At 39.6% G+C, this 21,391-nt stretch overlaps 1 protein-coding gene across 1 annotated transcript in view; it reads left to right on the forward strand.

Annotated features, from left to right (window-relative positions):
• cenpe (centromere protein E) overlaps window positions 1–21,391 on the forward strand; it is a 120,682-nt gene that overhangs the window by 43,121 nt on the left and 56,170 nt on the right. Inside the window, exons 17-25 of the mRNA XM_072589169.1 lie at window positions 1,451–1,522; window positions 1,604–1,840; window positions 4,139–4,213; window positions 6,005–6,112; window positions 7,335–7,512; window positions 11,735–11,889; window positions 12,385–12,588; window positions 13,335–13,512; window positions 20,590–20,723. Coding sequence (XP_072445270.1) covers window positions 1,451–1,522; window positions 1,604–1,840; window positions 4,139–4,213; window positions 6,005–6,112; window positions 7,335–7,512; window positions 11,735–11,889; window positions 12,385–12,588; window positions 13,335–13,512; window positions 20,590–20,723 — 1,341 coding nt within the window. The remainder of the gene's footprint in view (window positions 1–1,450; window positions 1,523–1,603; window positions 1,841–4,138; window positions 4,214–6,004; window positions 6,113–7,334; window positions 7,513–11,734; window positions 11,890–12,384; window positions 12,589–13,334; window positions 13,513–20,589; window positions 20,724–21,391) is intronic.

Here is a 21,391-nt window from a genome sequence, read left to right on the forward strand (position 1 = left end):
TCGTGGGGTGCTTGTCCACAGATCTCTGAAGGTGACAGGACAGGCTAATAGAGAGAATGTGTGCAGAATGCTTGCCTTTAAAAATTGTGGTATAGATTATGAGAGCAGGGAGGTTATTTTGAAACTCTACAGATTTTGGTTAGGCCACAGCTGTAGTACAGTATGCCGTTCTGGTCACTGCACTAGAGAGGACCCAGAAGAGATTCACTATAATGTTGCCTAGGATGGCAACTTTCTTAATATAGAGATACTAGGTAAACTGTGATTGTTTTCTTTGGAGACTGGAAGGCTAAAAGATGGAACGTGATTAAGGTGTATAACTATTTTTCTAATCAACCGAGATGTTCCTACCCACCTCTGGAACAGGTGGGATTTGAACCTGGGTCTCCTGGTCCAACACCTCTGCACCACAGAACACCCTGATTTCAGATGTATAATATCGACAGCGTGAAAAGGAAGCAGCTGTACACTTCAGCTGAAGGGTCACTAACAAATGGGCATAATTTTAAGGTGAATAGCAGGGGTTTGAGGAATGTTTGTTTCGCACAGAAATCTGGATTGCATTACCTGGAGGTTGGTTGAAGGAGGGAACCTTGCAACCTTTCAAGTATTCATCCAAGTCATTTTTGAACTGTTATAAAATTCAAGACTATGGGCTAAGTGGTGGAGAGTGATTTCTTGATGGGGAAAAGGGGCCCTTCTCTACTGTATGATTCTAAGTTAACAAATTTAGAAACTCAACAGTTCTGGCAGCATCTCTGGAGAGAGGAAAAACCATAAATGTTTTGAGTCTTGTGTGGTGTTGAACTTCTTGTGTTATGGAGTTCCATTCGTCCAAGCAACCGGAGAGAATTTCATCATGCTGTTACTGGAATTTGCTGAATCATGATTTGCTGAATCCTGATTTGTTTCTGTCAGAATGAGACATAGCTGAAATGTGTGAAGTGTTACATGTAATAGAATTTAAGACTGTCCCTCCTGGTTAATGTTTGGTCTTTTACTAGCTAAAGGTTAGGAAGAAAATGAGAAGTATTCTTCTCAGGTGGTTAAGCATTTAAGTGTTTTTGTCAGTAGTATAGTTTAGTTTGTAAGCTGCCTTCAAGCTTTGAAGATCCATTTTCTTAGTTTTTGTTGAGTTTTAAAAACTTACATTTTTTGAAAAAAAAAGAATTTCTCCTACTCAGATGGTGAAAAGTTCTCCATCTTTTCCAATGTCTCCTATTTTCCTGACCTTGGAACCCCTCTATTTCCACCTCATGCTATGATGAAGGGATGACGTTTTGTTCCATACCCTCAGTCTATAATCTGATTAGCTGCTTGAAATGGGCAAGGACACTTGAAGCTCGAGGATTCTATCTCTTTTTTTTAAAAGCCTTTCTGGTTTCAGTTGTGAAAGTGCATACTTTTCTTTTACTGTTAATCATTTTAATTGTTTACCCTGATGTTTCAGGAATATGCAAGCCACATTGAGAAACAACTACAGGATAGTATTGAGATTTGTGAGCTACTTTATTCAAAACAGGTATGTAAGATTTATTCTGTCAACTCATTGCAAAACTGTCATTTTTTTTTTCCTAAAAGAATGTTTATGTCTGCTTTCCAGTTTGATGCAGAAAGCTTAAAAATGGAGAATGATAAACAGAAAGAAGAAATTGAAGAATTGAAAGAACTCCTAAAAGAAAGACTGGAGAAAGCAAAGTTCTTCCAAATGGAGAATGAGAAACAAAAAAAGGAAATCAAAGAACTAGAAAAACTGAGAGAAGGCATTGAAGAATTGAAAGAGAGACGAGAAATTGAGGAATTTGAGTTTTTGGAAAAAGAAGCAGAAAAAGAAGGAAAGGTACATTAAATAGCTGAAATGAATTTTAGAAATATTTAGCTTGCATTAGCATATGAGTTCTTGTAAGAGGTAATTAGCAAACCCCAGTCAAGAAGGCTAGCTTAATTATCCATTTTTTAAAAAAATTGCAACAGTTCAATTTCAGTTTTGGTTAAACTTTCCTTTAGCTTTGAATTTTTTAGCCAGGGTCGAATGTACATTGCTGCATCGCATACTGAATACTCCACCCAATACCTAAAATGGTGGAACAGTTGAAAATCTCCAGAGTGTGAAAGTGCCATCCTTTTAACTCTGTGCTTCACCTGGGTGGTGATTTTCATCTGATTAATGTTTTGATTTGTTTATTTTCCTCCTTCATTTTTAAAACATTCCTGCAAAGTTCACATGCATATTTGGAAACAAAATATGATACTAAACCACAGCATGTGATATTAGGGCAGGTGACCAATGGCTTCATTTAAGTTTTAAGGAGTGATTTCATAAAGGAGCGGTTTTGACTCTGAGTGCAGCTTCTCTGAATGAAGGAGAGAGGCCATGAAAGAACTTTGAAAGCAAAGATGAGAATATTAAGTTGGCAAACACTGGTGTTGTGTGAATTGGACTTGGTGTAATGTAGAATGTTGGCAGCAAGGATCTGATATTTTCAAGCTTATGCAGCGCAAAAGATGAGCTTTTGGCCAGGAGAGCATAGGAATAGTCAAGACTAGAATTATCAGTGCTGGGAATAATGGTTTCTGAAAAAGATTGTCCAGTCGGTTTCTGTTTTAGCTAATGTTAGACCAGAAGTGACTCACCTTGGCATCTCCAGATGAATATCATGCCAATATTGTAAATGACCAGTTTGTAATTCATCTGTTGAAGATGGAATGATGTTTGTGATTTTGGAGAAGATTTGTATCTCAGGTTATAAGGTTGTTTGCTCATGTTTCATCACCATGCTAGGTAACATCATCAGATCGGCAAACAAATCAATGGGATGTCTATGGGATCACCAATATCAGGACCCTTAGCAGAAGCAGTTATGCAAAGATTAAAATGAACAGCCCTTCCCCTAACCCAACCCAAACTTCAGGTCCGTAATGTGGATGACAGCTTTCTCATCGTGAAACGCAACAAATTAGAAGAAACCCACAACACTTAAATATTGTCCTTACTAGTATAAAATCCCCTTCCCAGACATCACAGTAGAATGAAAAGCCAATGGAGAGCTGCAGACTAGCGTCTACTGGAAAGCCACACACAGACCAGATACTCAACTACAGGAGCAATCATCCCAATATCCACAAACCGAGCTGCATCCAGGCATTATTCAAACAAGCCACAACACGCTGCAGCACCCAGGAACTACGAGAAGCCAGGAAAACAGCTATACAACATATTTAGGAACAGCAGGTACTCAATAAATGCAGACCTAAACCAGAAGACACAGCACGCTCAGACTCTAGCCACCCTGCCATACGTTAAAGACATCTCAGAAATGATAACCAGACTACTCTAGCCCTAGGCATCATGGTAGCCCACAAACGACCAGTGAACTGAAACAACAACTGATGAATTTAAAGGACCCTGTGCCAACAACCATTAGAATGAATGTCATATACAAAATACCCTGCGAGGGCTGCAACAAGCATTGTGTTGGACAGACTGAAAGGAATGTAGCCACCAGGATACTTAAGCACCAACTAGCCACCAAAAGACATGACCAACTATCGCTAGTATCCATATACATAGATGAGGAGGGACACCAGTTCAACTAGGACAATACATCCATCCTGGGGCAGGATAAACAAAGACCTGCAAGGGAATTCCTAGAGGCCTGGCATTCAAACCAGAGCTTCATTAACAAACACGTCAATTTGGACCCCATTTACCAACCTCTGAGAAAAAGAACTTGAAGTGATACCACCGACCAGAACAGACCAAGCACGTAAGTAGCAAGCGGGACAGAACACCACCGCTTCATCGGAGGCTCACTCATGATGTTACCTAGCATGGTGATGAACAAATCTACCAGCTCAGTGAGCAACCTTACAACCTGAGAGAATTATGTTAGGGAACAAAGTTTATGGTGAGGATTGAAAGCAATGACTTTGATCTTGCCAATATTTAATTGGAGCATACATCTAGCGTCCACACAGTGGAGGATTTGAGAGAGTGGTGGTGATGTAGATCTAGATACCATCAGGGTGCATATCGATGCTGCCATGTTTTCAGATTTCATGTCCATGCCAAGTGCCAGTTCAATAAAGGCTAGGTACAGCAACCATTTTTAATATAATCTGTCTTGGCCATTTGCAGGAACAGGAACAGCATGAAAATGAGATGTTCAAGATGCTGGTTCGCAATTCTGAAAGTATTGACCAGGAGCTTGAGGTAAGTGAGTTTGTATTTAAATGTTCTACTTTAAATGGGCATTAGAGTCAAGTGTGTTTGATTAATACCAGAACATTCTTTTTTAGAAATTTCAATGACATAATCTGAGCAAAGCAGGCATGGGTATTCAGGAAAAAAAACCCAAAAGAACTTGTCAGATGGAGTTTAATTCAGATAAATGCGAGGTGCTGCATTTTGGGAAAGCAAATCTTAGCAGGTCTTATACACTTAATGGTAAGGCCCTAGGGAGTGTTGCTGAACAAAGAGACCTTGGAGTGCAGGTTCATAGCTCCTTGAAAGTGGAGTCGCAGGTAGATAGGATAGTGAAGGCGGTGTTTGGTATGCTTTCCTTTATTGGTCAGAGTATTGAGTACAGGAGTTGGGAGGTCATGTTGCGGCTGTACAGGACATTGGTTAGGCCACTGTTGGAATATTGCGTGCAATTCTGGTCTCCTTCCTATCGGAAAGATGTTGTGAAACTTGAAAGGGTTCAGAAAAGATTTACAAGGATGTTGCCAGGGATGAAGGATCTGAGCTACAGGGAGGGGCTGAACAGGCTGGGGTTTGTTTCGCTGGAGCATTGGAAGCTGAGGGATGACCTTAGAGGTTTACAAAATTGAGGGGCATAGATAGGTAAAGTCTTTTCCCTGGGGTCGGGGAGTCCAGAACTAGAGGGCATAGGTTTAAGGTGAGGGGAAAGATATAAAAGAGACCCAAGGGGCAAATCTTTCATGCAGAGGGTGGTATGTGTATGGAATGAGCTGCCAGAGGATGTGATGGAGGCTGGTACAATTGCAATATTTAAGAGACACTTGGATTGGTATATGAATAGGAAGGGTTTGGAGAGATATGGGCCGGATGCTGGCAGGTGGGGCGAGATTGGGTTGGGATATCGAGTCGGCATGGACGGGTTGGACCGAAGGGTCTGTTTCCATGCTGTACATCTCTATGACCCTATAACTGCAGATGCTGGAAATCAGAAATAAAAACAAACTGCTGGAAAATCTCAGTTGGTCTGTAGAGAAATCAGAGTTATCGTTTCGGGTTGAGTGACCCTCCTTCAGAGTTCCGAGTTCTGACGCATTACTGAAGAACAGGAGCAGAATGTCCTTGTTTCACAGTTGAAACAAGTTAAACAACTAGTGCGAGTCCTGAGATGTTCGGGTTGGAGTTTATTGACTTGTAATATAAATTTAACATGATTTTTCTGTGATTTTATTAACATTTTTGTTAGGCAAGGAAAGCATAAAAAATTTGTTTCACATTTGGCCTCTGCCTTTATAAAATCATACAGTGGACATGTCTGTTTTTTTAAATGTAGTTTTTTTAATTCACTGGATGAGGGCATCTCTGGCAAAACCAGCATTCGTTGCCCAGAGGGCTGTAAGAGTCAACCACATTGCTGTGGGACTGGAGTTACATGTAAGCCAGACCAGATGGCAGTTTCCTTCCATAAAAGTCCTAAATAAACCAGATGGGTTTTTCCAACAATTAACAATGGATTCATGGTTGTCATCAGATGATAATGAAGAGTCCTCACTCGGCTCTTAATTCTAGATTTGTATTCTTATTGAATTCAAATTCCATCATCTGCTGTAGTCGGATTAAAACCCGAATCCCCAGAACATTTCTTGGCTCTCTGGAATAACAGTCCAGTGATAATACCACTAGGCCATTGCTGCCTCCATTTGAATGTGTAAAGGTAACCATTTGCATGTGTTTTATAGGGTTAAATAGGAAATGGATGATTTCTTTTTTCTTCCATTGTGTTTTCTAATTTTTACATTCCAGGTCAAGCAGTTGCAACAATCACTGAAAGATGCAGAGGTTGTAACTCGTGATGCAAAGAAAGAGTCTTCCCTTCTCAGAAGTGAAAATCTGGAGCTTAAGGAAGAAATGGTAATGATAGTTTTGAATACAGAATCTTAACTTCGTTAATTGCTGGTATAGGAATTGATGCTATTCATTTCCATTGCACATGTTCCACAACATACCTCTCTGGGACAGTTCCAAAATTTTACAGTAGCCAAGGGAGAAAGTAGACAGACTACGTCGGAGAGATATTGTTTGGGTGTTATTTTATCCTAGTTGCCTCATGCACTCTGAACTCCATCACAATTTAAATATCTGAGGAAAGTGAAAGGACAAAGGGAGTTGGAAAAGGATGGTTATGATGATGTAGGCTAATGGTTTTTAACCTTTTTAGTAACATGGCATGTTTCAAGAAGACAGGCATGCCCCTTTCTTATCTTAATTGATTGCTCATAAATATTGCATTTACTATAATCGTACAAGAGAGGCACACAAGAAGTTTAAAAAATGATCAAATGCATTAATGTTTTACATTTCATAATGGCGCAATTTTAAAATCTACTCCGCTCAGTTATTTCTAACTATTCTTGGCCCTCAATCTGTTCCACGCACTGCATTGAACTGAAACATAATTGAAATTCAATGGATCAGACTAAAACACAATTTACCTAGTTAGTGGGAAACCTGGGCCCATTGGCATTCATTACCTAGAAAGGAACTGAACAAGTTGGTGGCAGTAGAGCCAGAACTCTGCTTTACTGACTTTTTAGTTACTTTCCCCAGTGTGGCACATTCCTGCAGAGTCTTGTTTATCTTTGCATAAAGGTCAATAATTTAAATTGCTGATTTTAAACTATTTGAGGTTTTTAATGGCTACCATTTTTGTTGAATTTGTGGAGTGCCCAATGTAGAGGTTCACACATCACCAACATATCCTCAGACCTGTTCCAGATATAATGTGAGCAGAATACATCCATTAAAATTATGCTCCCGTGTTACTTTAGTTTATAGCTATGCATCAAGAGAAAAGACCATGCAGCAATTTTATCAATACTTGTATTGGCGACTAATGATGGGCTTGATGCAAAACCTTTTCTACTAACACACAAAAAATACATTTAGAAAGGATTCAGTAATGTTTTGTTGAGTAAAATACACAATGGTAATTAATCTTTACATTTTGCAGTTGGTTGCTAAAGGACTAAAATTTGAATTTTTTGACATTTTGATACTTTGAAACTGTAATATTGATCTAATAGAAGTACAGTATTATAGTGATCTTTTTTTAACTTTCCTGTATGAACTGGAGAATAAAATGAGAGTGGACTATCAAAGAATGGAAAACGATGTCCAATCATACAGCAGCCAGCTAGATGCTGAACGGTCACGCTACAAAGAAATGCAATCTGATTTACAGAAAGAATTAAATTTTGCTTTCAATGAAAATACCAAGCTAATGTCGCTTCTGGATGGAAAAGTCCCAAAAGGTACATTCCTATAATATTATAGTTCACACTTAAGGGATCGTATTATGTCCTCACATTAAGCATTTCATCTTTTAAACTGGATGAGAATCAAGGTCTGATTTCCTGGATACAATATTTTTGTTTTTTTAAAAAGCAGAATGTAATTTTCTATATTTTTGTTCCCTAGTTCCCACCTCTTGCCTTTATTGGTCAGTGCATTGAATATAGGAGTTAGCAAATCATACTGTAGCTGTACAGGATATTTGTGAGGCCACTTGCAGAATATAGTGTTCAGTTTCGGTCTCCCTGCTATCGGAAAGATGTTGTTAAACTTGAAAGCATTCAGAAAAGATTTAAAAGGATGTTGCTAGGATTGGAGTATTGAGCTAGGAGGACACGCTGAATAGACTGGAGCTATTCTCCCTGGAGGGTCGGAGGCTGAGAGAATTTTCTTTTAGAGATTTATAAAATCATAAGGGGCACGGATAGGGTGAATAGCCAAGATCTTTTTCCCAGGTTAGGGGGTTCAAAACTGGAGGGCATAGGTTTACAGTGAGAGGGGAAAGATTTAAGAAGGACCTGAGGGTCAATTTTTTTCATGCAGTGGGTGATGCGTGTATGGCACAAGCAGCATGAGGTGGTGGTAGAGGTTGGTACAATTACAACATTTAAAAGGCATCTGGATGGATGGATGAATAGGAAGGGCTTAGTGATTTGGCCGAATGCTGGCAAATGGGACTAGATCACTTTAGGATATCTGGTCGGCACGGATGGGTTGGACCAAGGGGTTTGTTTCTGTGCTGCATAACTCTATGACACTGAGAACATTGCATGACTTTAGCACTCATAGTTATTTTTCCCTTCTTTAATTATTGTCCCAAAGCTAAATGTAATGAGGATATTTTAGTATCTGGTTCTTCCACTTTGTATTGCAACTTTTTTCTTGATGACAAAAAGGTTTGTTTACTTGTATTTTTCTGAATAAGACAAAGTAAAATTGCTTTCTTGTATATAATAAGACTTTTTAAATGATTGACTAATACTGTTAATCTTAATATGTCTGGCATAGAAAATGAAGGATGCTTTGCACCTCCAAGACTTCAGCTGTGTGAGATTCCGTAGTAACTTGAGTTTTCTTGGGCCATCATTCCTGCTTGAAGCAAGCCTGAGCCTTGTTTCAATATTTAAATCAAAGTTCTATGCCAATCGTAAGACCCTAACTCAATTTTTATGGTCTAGTAAACAAGTGCTCCCACACTTGACTCCTTTTGATTACTAACATGATGGATAGTTTTTGAAGCCTTTTTATTGTAATAAAAATCTGATTGTTCTTTTGCATGTCTACCTACACCATACTCTTGGCCTATCTCTTCTGTGGAGTGCCTTGACAATGCACATGTGTTGCATGGTATTTGATAGGTGTCTTTGGCTATAAACTAGAGTATACTCTTCTGTTGCTATTTTGCTGAGGGAGTAGCAATTTGACAGCTAATGCAGCAGGAATGCTTTCCTTTTAGCTCTTCACACTTGTTCTCTTCATTGAAAACTGATGGAGCGCTTTTGGTGATCGGTATCAATAAGGCAATCTCATTTACTTGGGGAAATGTTGTCAAACCTTTTCAGGGTAGTGCTGGACAAATGGCAAAAGTAATAAGTCACAAAAGCTGTAATGAATGCGTTAAGAAAATACTTTGCAATGAAAGAATGAAGCCTATATTATTTTGTACTGAAACTACTAATTTCATAGCAAATTTATTTTTAGAATTTAGCATCCTCATGTTTGAGCCCCTTTTTATGGAGTTACATTTTACCTCCACTTAACACAAAAATTGTGTGTTCATATCCTGGATTATTTTTAAAGTTTCCAAATATTCATTTAGGATATCAGGTCTTAATGCAAGAGTGTATGCCATGTCCTGTAGAATCTGCAGACTTTCAGAGTGTAGATAGAGGAAGCCTGCATCCAGTGGAAAATAGAAGAATTGTGCTTGTCGTGCTGAACCAATCCTATCTGAATATGTAGATTTTTGTCAGTAAAGGTGAGAATTCCCAAAAAAAACCCTGAAACCAGATAATTTCAAATATATTATGGCCTATCAGGCAAGGAGAAAGTAATATTTATAGGCTAATCTTCCTGCATTTGAATAACTGGAGGGGATGGGCGCAATTTAAATGTGGACCTTTATGCAAGGAACAGCTTCTGCATGTCCTTGATAAGTGTGTATCTGTCAGGCAGGGCAGAAGTGGTCAAGCGAGGGAGCCGTGGTTTACGAAAGAAGTTGAATCTCTTGTCGAGAGGAAGAGGAAGACTGATGTTAGGATAAGACATGAAGGCTCAGTTAGGGCGCTTGAGAGTTACAAGTTAACCAGGAAAGACCTAAAGAAAGAACTAAGAAGAGTCAGGCGGGGACACAAGAAGTCGTTGGCAGGTAGAATCAAGGACAACCCTAAAGCGCTTTATAGGTATATCGAATTAAAGAATGGCCCTAATCTTGCTCTGGTCAATCAAGGATAGTAGTGGAAAGTTGTGCGTGGAGCCCGAGGAGATAAGGGGAGTACTAATTGAGTATTTTTCATCAGTATTTACACTGGAAAAACACAATGTTGTCAAGACGAATACTGAGATACAGGCTACTAAACTAGATGGGATTGATGTTCACCAGGAGAAGGTGTTAGCAATTCTGGAAAGTGTGAAAATAGATAGGTCCACCCTGGGCCAGATGGAATTTATCCTTAGATTCTCTGGGAAGCCAGCAAGGAGATTGCAGAGCCTCTGACTTTGATCTTTATGTCATCATTGTCTACAGGAATAGTGCCAGAAGACTGGAGAATAGCAAATGTTGTCCCCTTTTTCAAGAAGGGGAGTAGGGACAACCCTGGGAATTATAGACCTGGTGAGCTTTACTTCAGTTGTGGGTAAAATGTTGGAAAAGAGAGAGGATTTATAATCATCTAGAGAGAAATAAGTTGATTAAGGATAGTCAACACAACTTTGTGATGGGAAGGTCGTGCCTCACAAACCTTTTATTGAGTTCTTTTGAGATGGTGACCAAATAGGTGGAAGAGGATAAAGCAGTTGATTTGGTGTATGTCAATTTCAGTAAGGTGTTCCCTATGGTAGGCTTTTGCACAAAATACAGAGGCATGGAATTGAGGGTGATTTAGCAGTTTGGATCAGAAATTAGCTAGCTGAAAGAAGACAGAGGGTGGTGGTTGATGGGAAATATTCATCCTGGAGTTCAGTTACTAGCGGTGTATTGCAGGATTTGTTTTGGGGCCACTGTATATCATTTTTATAAATGACCTAGATGAGGGTGTAGAAGCATGGGTTAGTAAATTTGCGGATGACACTAAGGTTGGTGGAGTTGTGGATAGTGCTGAAGGATGTTGCAGGTTACAGAGGGACATAAATAAGCTGCAGTGCTGAGAGGTGGCAAATGCACTTTAATGCTGAAAATTGAGAGGTGATTCAGTTTGGAGTAAGCAATTGGAATGCAGAGTACTGGGCAAATGATAAGATTCTTGGTAGTGTAGATGAGCAAAGAAATCTGTGCCCATATACGTAGATCCCTGAAATTTGCTACCCAAGTTGATAGGGTTGTTAAGAAGGCATAAGGTGTGTTAGCTTTTATTGGTAAAGGGATTGAGTTTCGGAGCCGTGAGGTCATGCTGCAGCTGTGCAAAATTCCTGAGGCTCCATTTGGAGTATTGCATACAGTTCTGGTCACCGCATTATAGGAAAGATGTGGAAGCTGTGGAAAGGTTTCAGAGGAGATTTACTAGGATGTTGCCTGGTATAGTGGGAAGGTCTTACAAGGAAAGGCTGAGGGACTTTAGGCTGTTTTTCTTTGAGAGAGGTGGTTGAGAGGTGACTTGAGATATAGAAGACAGAGGGTTAGGTAGGGTGGACAGTGAAAGCCTTTTTCCTCTGGCCAGCACAAGAGGACATAGCTTTAAATTTGAGGGGTGATAGATATAAGGTAGATATTTAGTGGTTCTTTTTTCACTCCGTAGTAGGGGCGTAGAATGCTCTGTCTGAACAATAGTAGACTCTACTAGTGGAGGAGGGATGGGTATCAGATTGGTTCCACAGGTCAGCGCAACATCGGGGGTCGAAGGGCCTGTAATGTTGTTGTAATGTTCTCCATGATTAATGTTGATGTTCATGTATATAAGGTTTTGACTATTTTTACTACTGTACTTTTGAAACTGACAATCATTTTACCACCACTCTTAAACCTAGATTTATTGGATCGTTTTCATTTGGAAAAGAGCATGGCTGATCTTAAACAACGGTTGGATAAATCAGAAAAAGAAAAGAATAGTCTTCAGGAAGAAGTATCTCTATTATCCCAATATAAATCATTGCCTGAAAAAGTAGATGAATTAGCAAAACAGGTAATGAAGGTGCAATAACTATATAAAAGAATACATGGAATTTATGCCATTATTTGCATTATGAACATCTAATGCTTGTTTATCACCTGTCACATCATCAGAACATCCAAGAGACCACTGAAGTGTAATTAGTGTTGATTAGGCAAATTTTAAATAGCTTTCAATTGTGCCATTTCCATTGTTTTCTTGCCAATATACTGTGTTAACAGGAACTGGGAGAAACTTCTTTGAACAAATATCTTGTATCTGTTTTCACATTGGAAAGCACTAAATTGTCCAAATAATTTTAGAAACTCTAGAGTAAAAGGAAGAGAAATACAAAAAACAATCACAAATACTCAAAAGATGCTGATGAAAACAATGGAACTAAAGGTTGACTAGCCTCTTGGTATGGTAGTCTACACTGTAGAGTTTTTGTGGAACTGAAGTTAGTGAAGTGTTGGTGAATTATTGTACAGTAAAAGCTAATAGTTATTTCTTCAAAATTAAATCTAGGTTCAACAGCTGACCGAAGAACTTAATGGTGTTACTTCCGAAAGGGATACTTTGTCGGAGTGCAGAGAAGATGATGTTAAACAACTTGAGAACTTGCGTGAAGAGTTGTCATCCATTGTCCAGGATAGGAACAAACTCCAGGAAGTTCTTGCTAGTGTCCAGTCAGAACAGGATCATCGGGCGAAGATCAAAACTTTACAACAGGTAGAAAAAATGATTATTAGTTTGCTTATTAATGGTCAACGTTTAATCCGGAGGTATTTTAATGTTTGCTCATTGGCAGGAAATCTACAGTTTTTCTAGAGTCCTTTTAGTTGTTTGAACAAGCATATTCTGATGCTGAGGAAATGGCCTTAAATGAAGACATACCCATTACAGAGGAACCTCTATTATCCAGCATTCGATTATCTGAATTTTGGATAATCTGGGTAAGATCGCAACTGTTATCTGGCATTCGATTATCCGAACAAAACACTCTCCACCCATGTTGTTTGGATAATTACCTAACTTGTTATCCCCTCTTTTTGTGAACTCCATTGTTAAATGGTATAGCTCCATTTTTGGCTATTGTTTTTGAGCTTTCTTAAGTTGAGTTGATGCTTCAATTTTCTTCCTTCTGCTGGTCATGCAAGCCAAGGTATTAAAATTTCTTCTAGTTAGCAGCATTTTGACCATAGGACTCCAGGAATGAGATTCAAGGTTCCAGTATACGGTAAATATTATTCAAATTCACTTATATGGCCAATCATTCATAAATCAAAGGTCAGTCAACACTGATTATAAAAGATCAGTGCTAAATTCATATTGATAGGGTAATATAAATGCCATTCGTGTCACATTACAAACTGTCAGTGTAAGAGAACCATCACAAACAGCTATTCATTCCACAGCATTTTCTTCAGAAGTGAATTTCTTAAATCATTAGTTGTTGGTTTCTGTGTTTTCCACAGGATGAAATGAAGTGTAGTTTGGAGAATCTCAAAAACGAATTAGATCTGTACTCCGTAAGGCTTGAAGAAGAGAAGGCTAAATGTGCACAGTTTCAGCAAGGTATTGAAGACAAAGAAAGACAAATTAAAGAGCAGGAACAACAATTGAAGCAGGAGCTTATAAAACAGAAGGAAATTGGTGAGATGGGGACATTTTTCTTGAACTCTAGGCTGTTATGAATGCTACTTTTTAAAATTGTGTTTTCTTTTAAACTAAGTCATGATCAGAATTATTTTCGTTAAAACTAATAGCTTAATTCTTTTTAGTTAACACATTGAAGTTTATGAACTTAATAAATCAGGAATTGGCTGAATCCAGGAAGGTCACTCGTTTTGAGTGGCTAGTGAAAGACATTGAGTTTGTTGCTGAGTGATTGATTGACTTTTCTGATCTGCACAGTACTTGGTTCTGAGTCAGTGTTGTCAGGTCAATGTTTCTGCTTCTTTTGACACAGGTCCACACTGCAAATAGCAGATAGTTACAGTTTAAGTGCCTTCACTTGAGTGTATACTTGATTGTGAGCCTTCAGGGAACAGGTGTTATAAACCTACAGCAATACTAACTGACTCAATCTTAAATTAGATTTGTTAGATAGAGCCTGATGGGAATGGTTATGACTACACCATGGTTATCATAATTTATTTTAAGCAACTTGAGTTACAATTTACACTGCAAATTAGATCAAAATAAACAGGGAAATGATTAATAGGATGTTAAGCAAACAATGTTGAATTAAAATTAGACTTCAGTTCTCCATTCCTGCATTACAGGTGCATCTAAGTTTCATCATTTTGGTATTTCCTAGAGGATTGGAACCATTTGAATAGGCCTAGATCAATACACTTCCGTTGTTTAATGCAGAGTTAAATTTAAGTCTCAGAATCTCAAATGTCACATTCCAGAGGGGGAACCATTTACAGTCAGATGTACAGCATGGAAACAGACCCTTTGGTCCAACCCGTCCATGCCAACCAGATATCCCAACCCAATCTAGTCCCACCTGCCAGCATCTGGCCCATATCCCTCCAAACCCTTCCTATTCATATACCCATCCAAATGCCTCTTAAATGTTGCAATTGTACCAGCCTCCTCCACTTCCTCTGGCAGCTCATTCCATACTCGTACCACATTCTGCATGAAAAGGTTGCCCCTTAGGTCTCTTTCATATCTTTCGCCTCTCATCCTAAACCTATGCCCCCTAATTCTGGACTCCCCGACCCCTGGGAAAAGACTTTTGCCTATTCACCCTATCCATGCCCCTCATAATTTTGTAAACCTCTATAAGATCACCCGTTAGCCTCCGACGCTCCAGAGAAAACGGCCCCAACCTGTTCAGCCTCTCCCTAGAGCTCAAATCCTCCAACCCTGGCAACATGTTTGTAAATCTTTTCTGAACCCTTTCAAGTTTTACAACATCTTTCCAACAGGAAGGAGACCAGAATTGCACGCAATATTCCAACAGCGGTCGAATCAATGTCTGGTACAGCCGCAACATGACCTCCCAACTCCTGCACTCAATACTCTGACTAATAAAGGAAAGCATACCAAATACCTCCTTCATTATCCTATCTACCTGCGACTCCACTTTCAAGGAGCTATGAACCTGCACTCCAAGGTCTTTGTTTAGCAATACTCCCTAGGACCTTACCATTAAGTGTATAAGTCCTGCTAAGATTTGGTTTACCAAAATGCAGCACCTCTCATTTATCTGAATTAAACTCCATCTGCCACTTCTCAGCCCATTGGCCCATCTGGTCCAGATCTATTGTAATCTGAGGTAACCCTCTTCACTGTCCACTACACCTCCAATTTTGGTGTCATCTGCACTTACTAACTGTACCTCTTATGCTTGCATCCAAATCATTTATGTAAATGACAAAAAGTAGGGGGCCCAGCACCGATCCTTGTGGCACTCCACTGGTCACAGGCCTCCAGTCTGAAAAACAACCTTCCACCCCCACCCTCTGTCTTCTACCTTTTGAGCCAGTTCTGTATCCAAATGGCTAGTTCTCCCTGTATTCCATGAGATCTAAGCTTACTAATCAGTCTCCCATGGGGAACCTTTTCAAATGCCTTACTGAAGTCCATATAGATCACACCTACCACTCTGCCCTCATCAATCCTCTTTGTTGCTTCTTCAAAAAACTCAATCAAGTTTGTGAGACGTGGTTTCCCACGCACAAAGCCATGTTGACCAACCCAAATCAGTCCTTGCCATTCCAGATACACGTACATCCTGTTCCTCAGGATTCCCTCCAATAATTTGCCCACCACAGAGGTCAGGCTCACTGGTCTCTAGTTCACTGGCTTGTCCTTACCACCCTTCTTAAACAGTGGCACAATGTTTGCCAACCTCCAGTCTTCCAACACCTCACCTGTGACTAGCAATGATACAAATATCTCAGCAAGAGGCCTAGCAATCATTTCTCTAGCTTCCCACAGAGTTCTCAGGTACTCCTGATCAGGTCCTGGGAATTTATCCACTTTTATGCGTTTCAAGACATCCAGCACTTCCTCCTCTGTAATCTGGACATTTTGCAAGATGTCACCATCTATTTCCCTACAGTCTATATCTTCCATATCCTTTTCCACAGTAAATACTGATGCAAAATACTCCTTTAGTATCTCCCCCATTTTCTGCGGCTCCACATAAAGGCTGCCTTGCTGATCTTTGAGTGGCCCTATTCTCTCCCTAGTTACCCTTTTGTCCTTAATATATTTGTAAAACCCCTTAGAATTAAGGAGAATCCAATTTGCCAAAGCTATCTCCTGTCCCCTTTTTTGCCCTCCTGATTTCCCTCTTAAGTGTATACTCCTACTTCCTTTTATATATACTCTAAGGATTCACTGGATCTATCCTGTCTATACCTTACATATGCTTCCTTTTTCTTCACCAAACCCTCAATTTCTTTCGTCATCCAGCATTCCCTATACCTACCAGCCTTTCCTTTATTCCTAACTGGGATATACTTTCTCTGGATACTCATCATCTCATTTCTGAAGGCTTCCCATTTTCCAGCCGTCCCTTTTTACCTGCGAACATCTGCCCCCAATCAGATTTTCAAAGTTCGTGCCTAATACCGTCAAAACTGGCCTTTCTCCAATTTAGAACTTCAACTTTTAGATCTGGTTTATCCTTTTCCATCACTATTTTAAAACAAATAGAATTATGGTCGCTGGCTCCAAAGTGCTCCCCCACTGACACCTCAGTCACCTGCCTTGCCTTATTTCCCAAGAGTAGGTCAAGTTTTGCACTTTCTCTAGTAGGTACATTCACATACTGAATCAGAAAATTTTCTTGTACACACACTATCTAAACCCTTAACACTATGGCAGTCCCAGTCGATGTTTGGAAAGTTAACATAACCATCTTATTAATCTTACAGATAGCTGAGATGTCCTTACAAGTTTGTTTCTCAATTTCCCTCTGACTATTAGGGGGTCTATAATACAATCCCAATAAGATTGTCATCCCTTTCTTATTTCTCAATTCCACCCAAATAACTTCCCTGGATGTATTTCTGGGAATATCCTTCCTCAGCTCAGCTGTAATGTTGTCCCTGATCAAAAATGTCACCCCCCCCCACCCTCCTATCTTGCCTCCCTTTCTATCCTTCCTGTAGCATTTGTGTCCTGGAACATTAAGCTGCCAGTCCTGCCCATCGCTGAGCCATGTTTCTGTAATTGCTATGATATCCCAGTCCCATGTTCCGAACCATGTCCTGAGTTCATCTGTCTTTCCTTTTAGGCCCCTTGCATTGCAATAAATGCAGTTTAATTTATTAGTCCTACCTTGTTCCTGCCTCGTCTGTCTGTCTGTCGTTCTCAACTGTGTACCAGTCTCCGATTGATCTCTTTCATCACTATCTCTCTGGGTCCCACCCACCTTACCAGTTTAAATCCTCCCGAGCAGCTCTAGCAAATATCCCTGCCAGTATATTCGACCCCTTCCAATCTAAGTGCAATCCATCCTTCTTATACAGGTCACTTCTATCCCAAAGGAAATTCCAATGATCCAGAAATGTGAATCCATCCCCCATACACCAGCTCCTCAGCCATGCATTCATCTGCTCTATCCTCCTATTCCTGCCCTCACTAGCTCGTAGCACTGGGAGTAATCCAGATATTACTACTCTCGAGGACCTCCTTTTTAAATTTCTGCCTAACTCTCTAATCCCCCTTCAGAATCTCAACCTTTTCCCTTCCTATGTCATTGGTTCCAATGTGGACAATGACCTCTTGCTCGCCCCTCTTTCCCCCATGAGAACATTCTGCACGCTCTCTGAGACATCCTTGATCCTGACACCAGGGAAGCAATACACCATTCTGCTTTTTCGCTGCTGGCCACAGAAACGTCTGTCTGTAACTCGAACTAAGAATCCCCTAACACAATTGATCTCTTGGAACCCGACGTACCCCTCGTTGCATTAGAGCCAGTCACCATATCAGAAACTTGACTGTTCATGCTACGTTCCCCTGAGAATCCATCACCCCCTACGTTTTCCAAAACAGCATACCTGTTTGAAATGGGTATATCCACAAAAGACTCCTGCACTAGCTGCCACCTCTTACCTTTCCTGGAATTAACCCATCTATGTGACTGTATCTGAGACTTTCCCTCCTTCCTTTAGCTGCCATACATAGCACATTGTTGCTGTTGCAAATTCTTCATCGCTTCTAACTGTCTCTCCAACCAATCCATTCGATCTGATAAGATTCGCAGCTAGCAGCATTTATGGCAGATATAATCCGCAGTAACCCTTAAACTCTCTTTAAGCTCCCATATCTGATAAGTACATATCACACTATTAAAGGCCATTTTTGCTCCTTCACAATTTATCCCATCTTGTTTGCAGTAGTTCTCTAAATGAGTGTTATGACTAACATTTTCTTTTCCTTGTGACCCTGCACACTCTTTCTTTTCAAGCAATCATATGCTGCCTTCTTGAATATCTTGATTGAAACTATTGTTAACGCACTTCCAAGCAGTATATTCCTTTTCTTAGAAACATGTTCTCCATATAAGCATTGTACAGTTCAAAAATATTAGGACTGTGAAAAACTTTTGACTAAGGATTGTTCAAATCAAAATTAACACTCTGGACCCATTCCAGTTTCTGTTTTCCTTTTTTCTACCTGACAACAAAAACACAAATTCAACTCATTGCACGTTAAATTCTGTTATTTACATAACAGCTGCGTGCACTGTTTTTTTTAATGTTCTTTCATTCACGTTTAAGTGGAAGTAGGCTTCCTGTGGATGAAATGAGAGCCATGGAAACATTAATTAGGTGCAGATATAGCCCATTCTGCCCCTCCAGTCACCTTCACCATTCAATAGGGTCATTGATCTGAATAACCAGTGTTCCCACTTAAAGCAAGGGGATGAAAAGTTATCAGGGTTAAGTATTTACCTATCTGTGCATTAAAAATATTCCAGGACTCTGTTTCCCCTAGAGAAAGAGTTCCAAAGATTCATGACCTGCTGAGAGGAGATTTCTTCTCCCAAGTTTTAGATCCTCTGAAGAGGGAGCATTTATTTCTGCATCCACCCTGTAAAGATGTCTCAGGATCTTGTATGTTTCAGTCAAGTCACTTCTTGTAAATGCTAGCAGATATGTGGAATGTTTGGACAGGCTAAGAATGTAAGTCAACCTGCTTAATCCAGGTATTAGGAGAAAGTGAGGACTGCAGATGCTGGAGATCAGAGTCAAAAAGTGTGGCACTGGAAAAGCACATCCGGTCAGGCAGCATCCGAAAAGCAGGAGAGTTGACATTTTGCGCATAAGCTCTTGAAGAGATTATGTTCAAAATTTTGACTGTCCTGCTCCTCAGACGCTGCCTGACCGGATGTGCTTTTCCACTGCCACACTTTTCAATCCAGGTATTAGTCTATAGTATTCACAGTTTGAACTGTTTATTTGACATTGATATCAGGCCTTTAAATAAAGTGACCAATACTCAATATTCCAGATGTCTCACCAATGTTCTGTATAACTGAAGCAGAGCCTTCAACTTGTGCATTCAGTTTCCCTTGCAAGAAGTGTTAACATTCTATTAGTCTTCCTAACTGCCTGCTGTAGCTACTTGCTAACCTGTTGGGATTAATGTACTAGAAAACCCAGATCCATTTGCAATCTCTCTGACCACTTTTTCTACAATATGCTTTTTCTTTTATTCTTCCTGTCAAAGTGGACAGTTTCACGTTCTCCCACTGACAATACCTTTACCCAATTGTTTAACCTATCCATATCCCTTTGTAACCTCCCTACGTTGTCATCACAGCTCCCAGTGATCTTTTTGTCATTGGGAAATTCAGCAACCATATGTTTGGTCCTTTTTGTTCAAGTCCTTTTTATATATATTGCAATCAGCATTGATAGCTATGGTATTTCACTCATTAAATGGGAGGCAGTGGCATGGTGGTATTGTTCTGGAATGTCGATTGTAATGCAGAAACCCAGACTAATATCCTTCTATGATAGCTGGTGAAATTTGAATTCCATTAATTAATCTGGAGTTTAAAGTGTAATCAAGACCATGAAACCATTTGTCAACTCATCAGGTTCACTAATATACTTCATGGAAGAAACATCTATAATCTTCACTTGATCTGGCATGTGTAATAGTTGACACTTAACTGGCTTCTGAAATGAAATGGCTCATCTTTTACAAGTAATTGGTGATGGACAAAAAATACTGGCCTTGCCAGTGATGTCCACATCACATGAGACAATAGTAGAAAAAATTTTGCCACCATGAAAATGAATCATCCATTGCTTATTCTATTTCCTGCTTGCCAGCCAATATTCCATGCTTGTCAATATATTAGCACCATACAGTGACCTTTTATTTTCCACAATACTCTTTGATGCAGCACCATGTCAAATGTCTTCTGGAAAACAAAATCTAAATCCAACTTCTAGTTCCCCTTTTATCCACAGCAAGCACTACTTCATCCAGGAATGTTGTCATAGATTTGTGAATTGGTATAACTTAGCTTCCAAGGACCAACCTGAACTCCTAATTCTGTTGTCTTCAGATTAATATTGTCACTTTTGTTTTGCAACATGACCTTGCCTCTGTTCAAAACCAGGTTAACTGTTCTTTGCTTAACTTTGTGCAATTGTTATAATTGAGTGTGTGTGTGCATGGTATAGGTATTTATGTTTTATTTGGTCATGTAGTTTGCTATAACCTTTCTCCTTTCTATAGATGATAAATATTCTAAATCTTCAGAAGAGATTAAACTACTTAAAGAGGAAAAAGAAGAGCTAACGATTAAATTGGAGGGTTTAATGAAAACCAATGAAGAACTGACAGTGTCACAATCCAACTCTCATCAAAAGGTTAGTTTATTTGAACAACTTCACTATAAATTTTCCTAATGTGTTTCACAATACAAATACTCAAAGGTTGAGGTGTGGCTATTTAGTCTTCTGTTTGGATGGCCAGGATGCATAAAGGTCATGTTGATATCACTTTTGGGAAGTGTTTAAAGCTTTAGATCAGTTAATGAAGTATTTGATTTTTTTAACAAAATCAAAAATGTGCATTTGGTGTTTTTTTTTAGCAGAATTAAAATGCATAGACATTTTGAGCAAAGAGGATTTTCAGATTATTGAATCTGTGGTACTGGTTTGACATCCAGATATTCTTCAGGGAGTGTCCTTGACCCAATCATCAGCTGCTTTATTAATGTCCTTCCCTCCAACATCAAATCAGGCATGGGGATGTTCTCTACGCAATGTTCAGCATTAGTCATGACTCCTCCGATACAGCGCATGCACAAAGGCAGCAAGACCTGGACAATATCAGGTTTGGGTTGGCAAATTCCATGTAACACCTGTGCCAGGCAACGACTACCTTCAAAGAGAGAATGTAACCACCAGTGCTTAACATCAATGGCATTGCCATCACTGAACCCCTTACTGTCAACAGCCTCGAGGTTACCATTGACCAGAAATTTAACTGAGCTGGCCATGTAACTGCAGTGGTTACAAGAGCAGGTCAGAGG

The sequence above is a fragment of the Chiloscyllium punctatum genome, chromosome 2, assembly GCF_047496795.1.
Source record: "Chiloscyllium punctatum isolate Juve2018m chromosome 2, sChiPun1.3, whole genome shotgun sequence".
Lineage (NCBI taxonomy): Eukaryota > Metazoa > Chordata > Chondrichthyes > Orectolobiformes > Hemiscylliidae > Chiloscyllium > Chiloscyllium punctatum.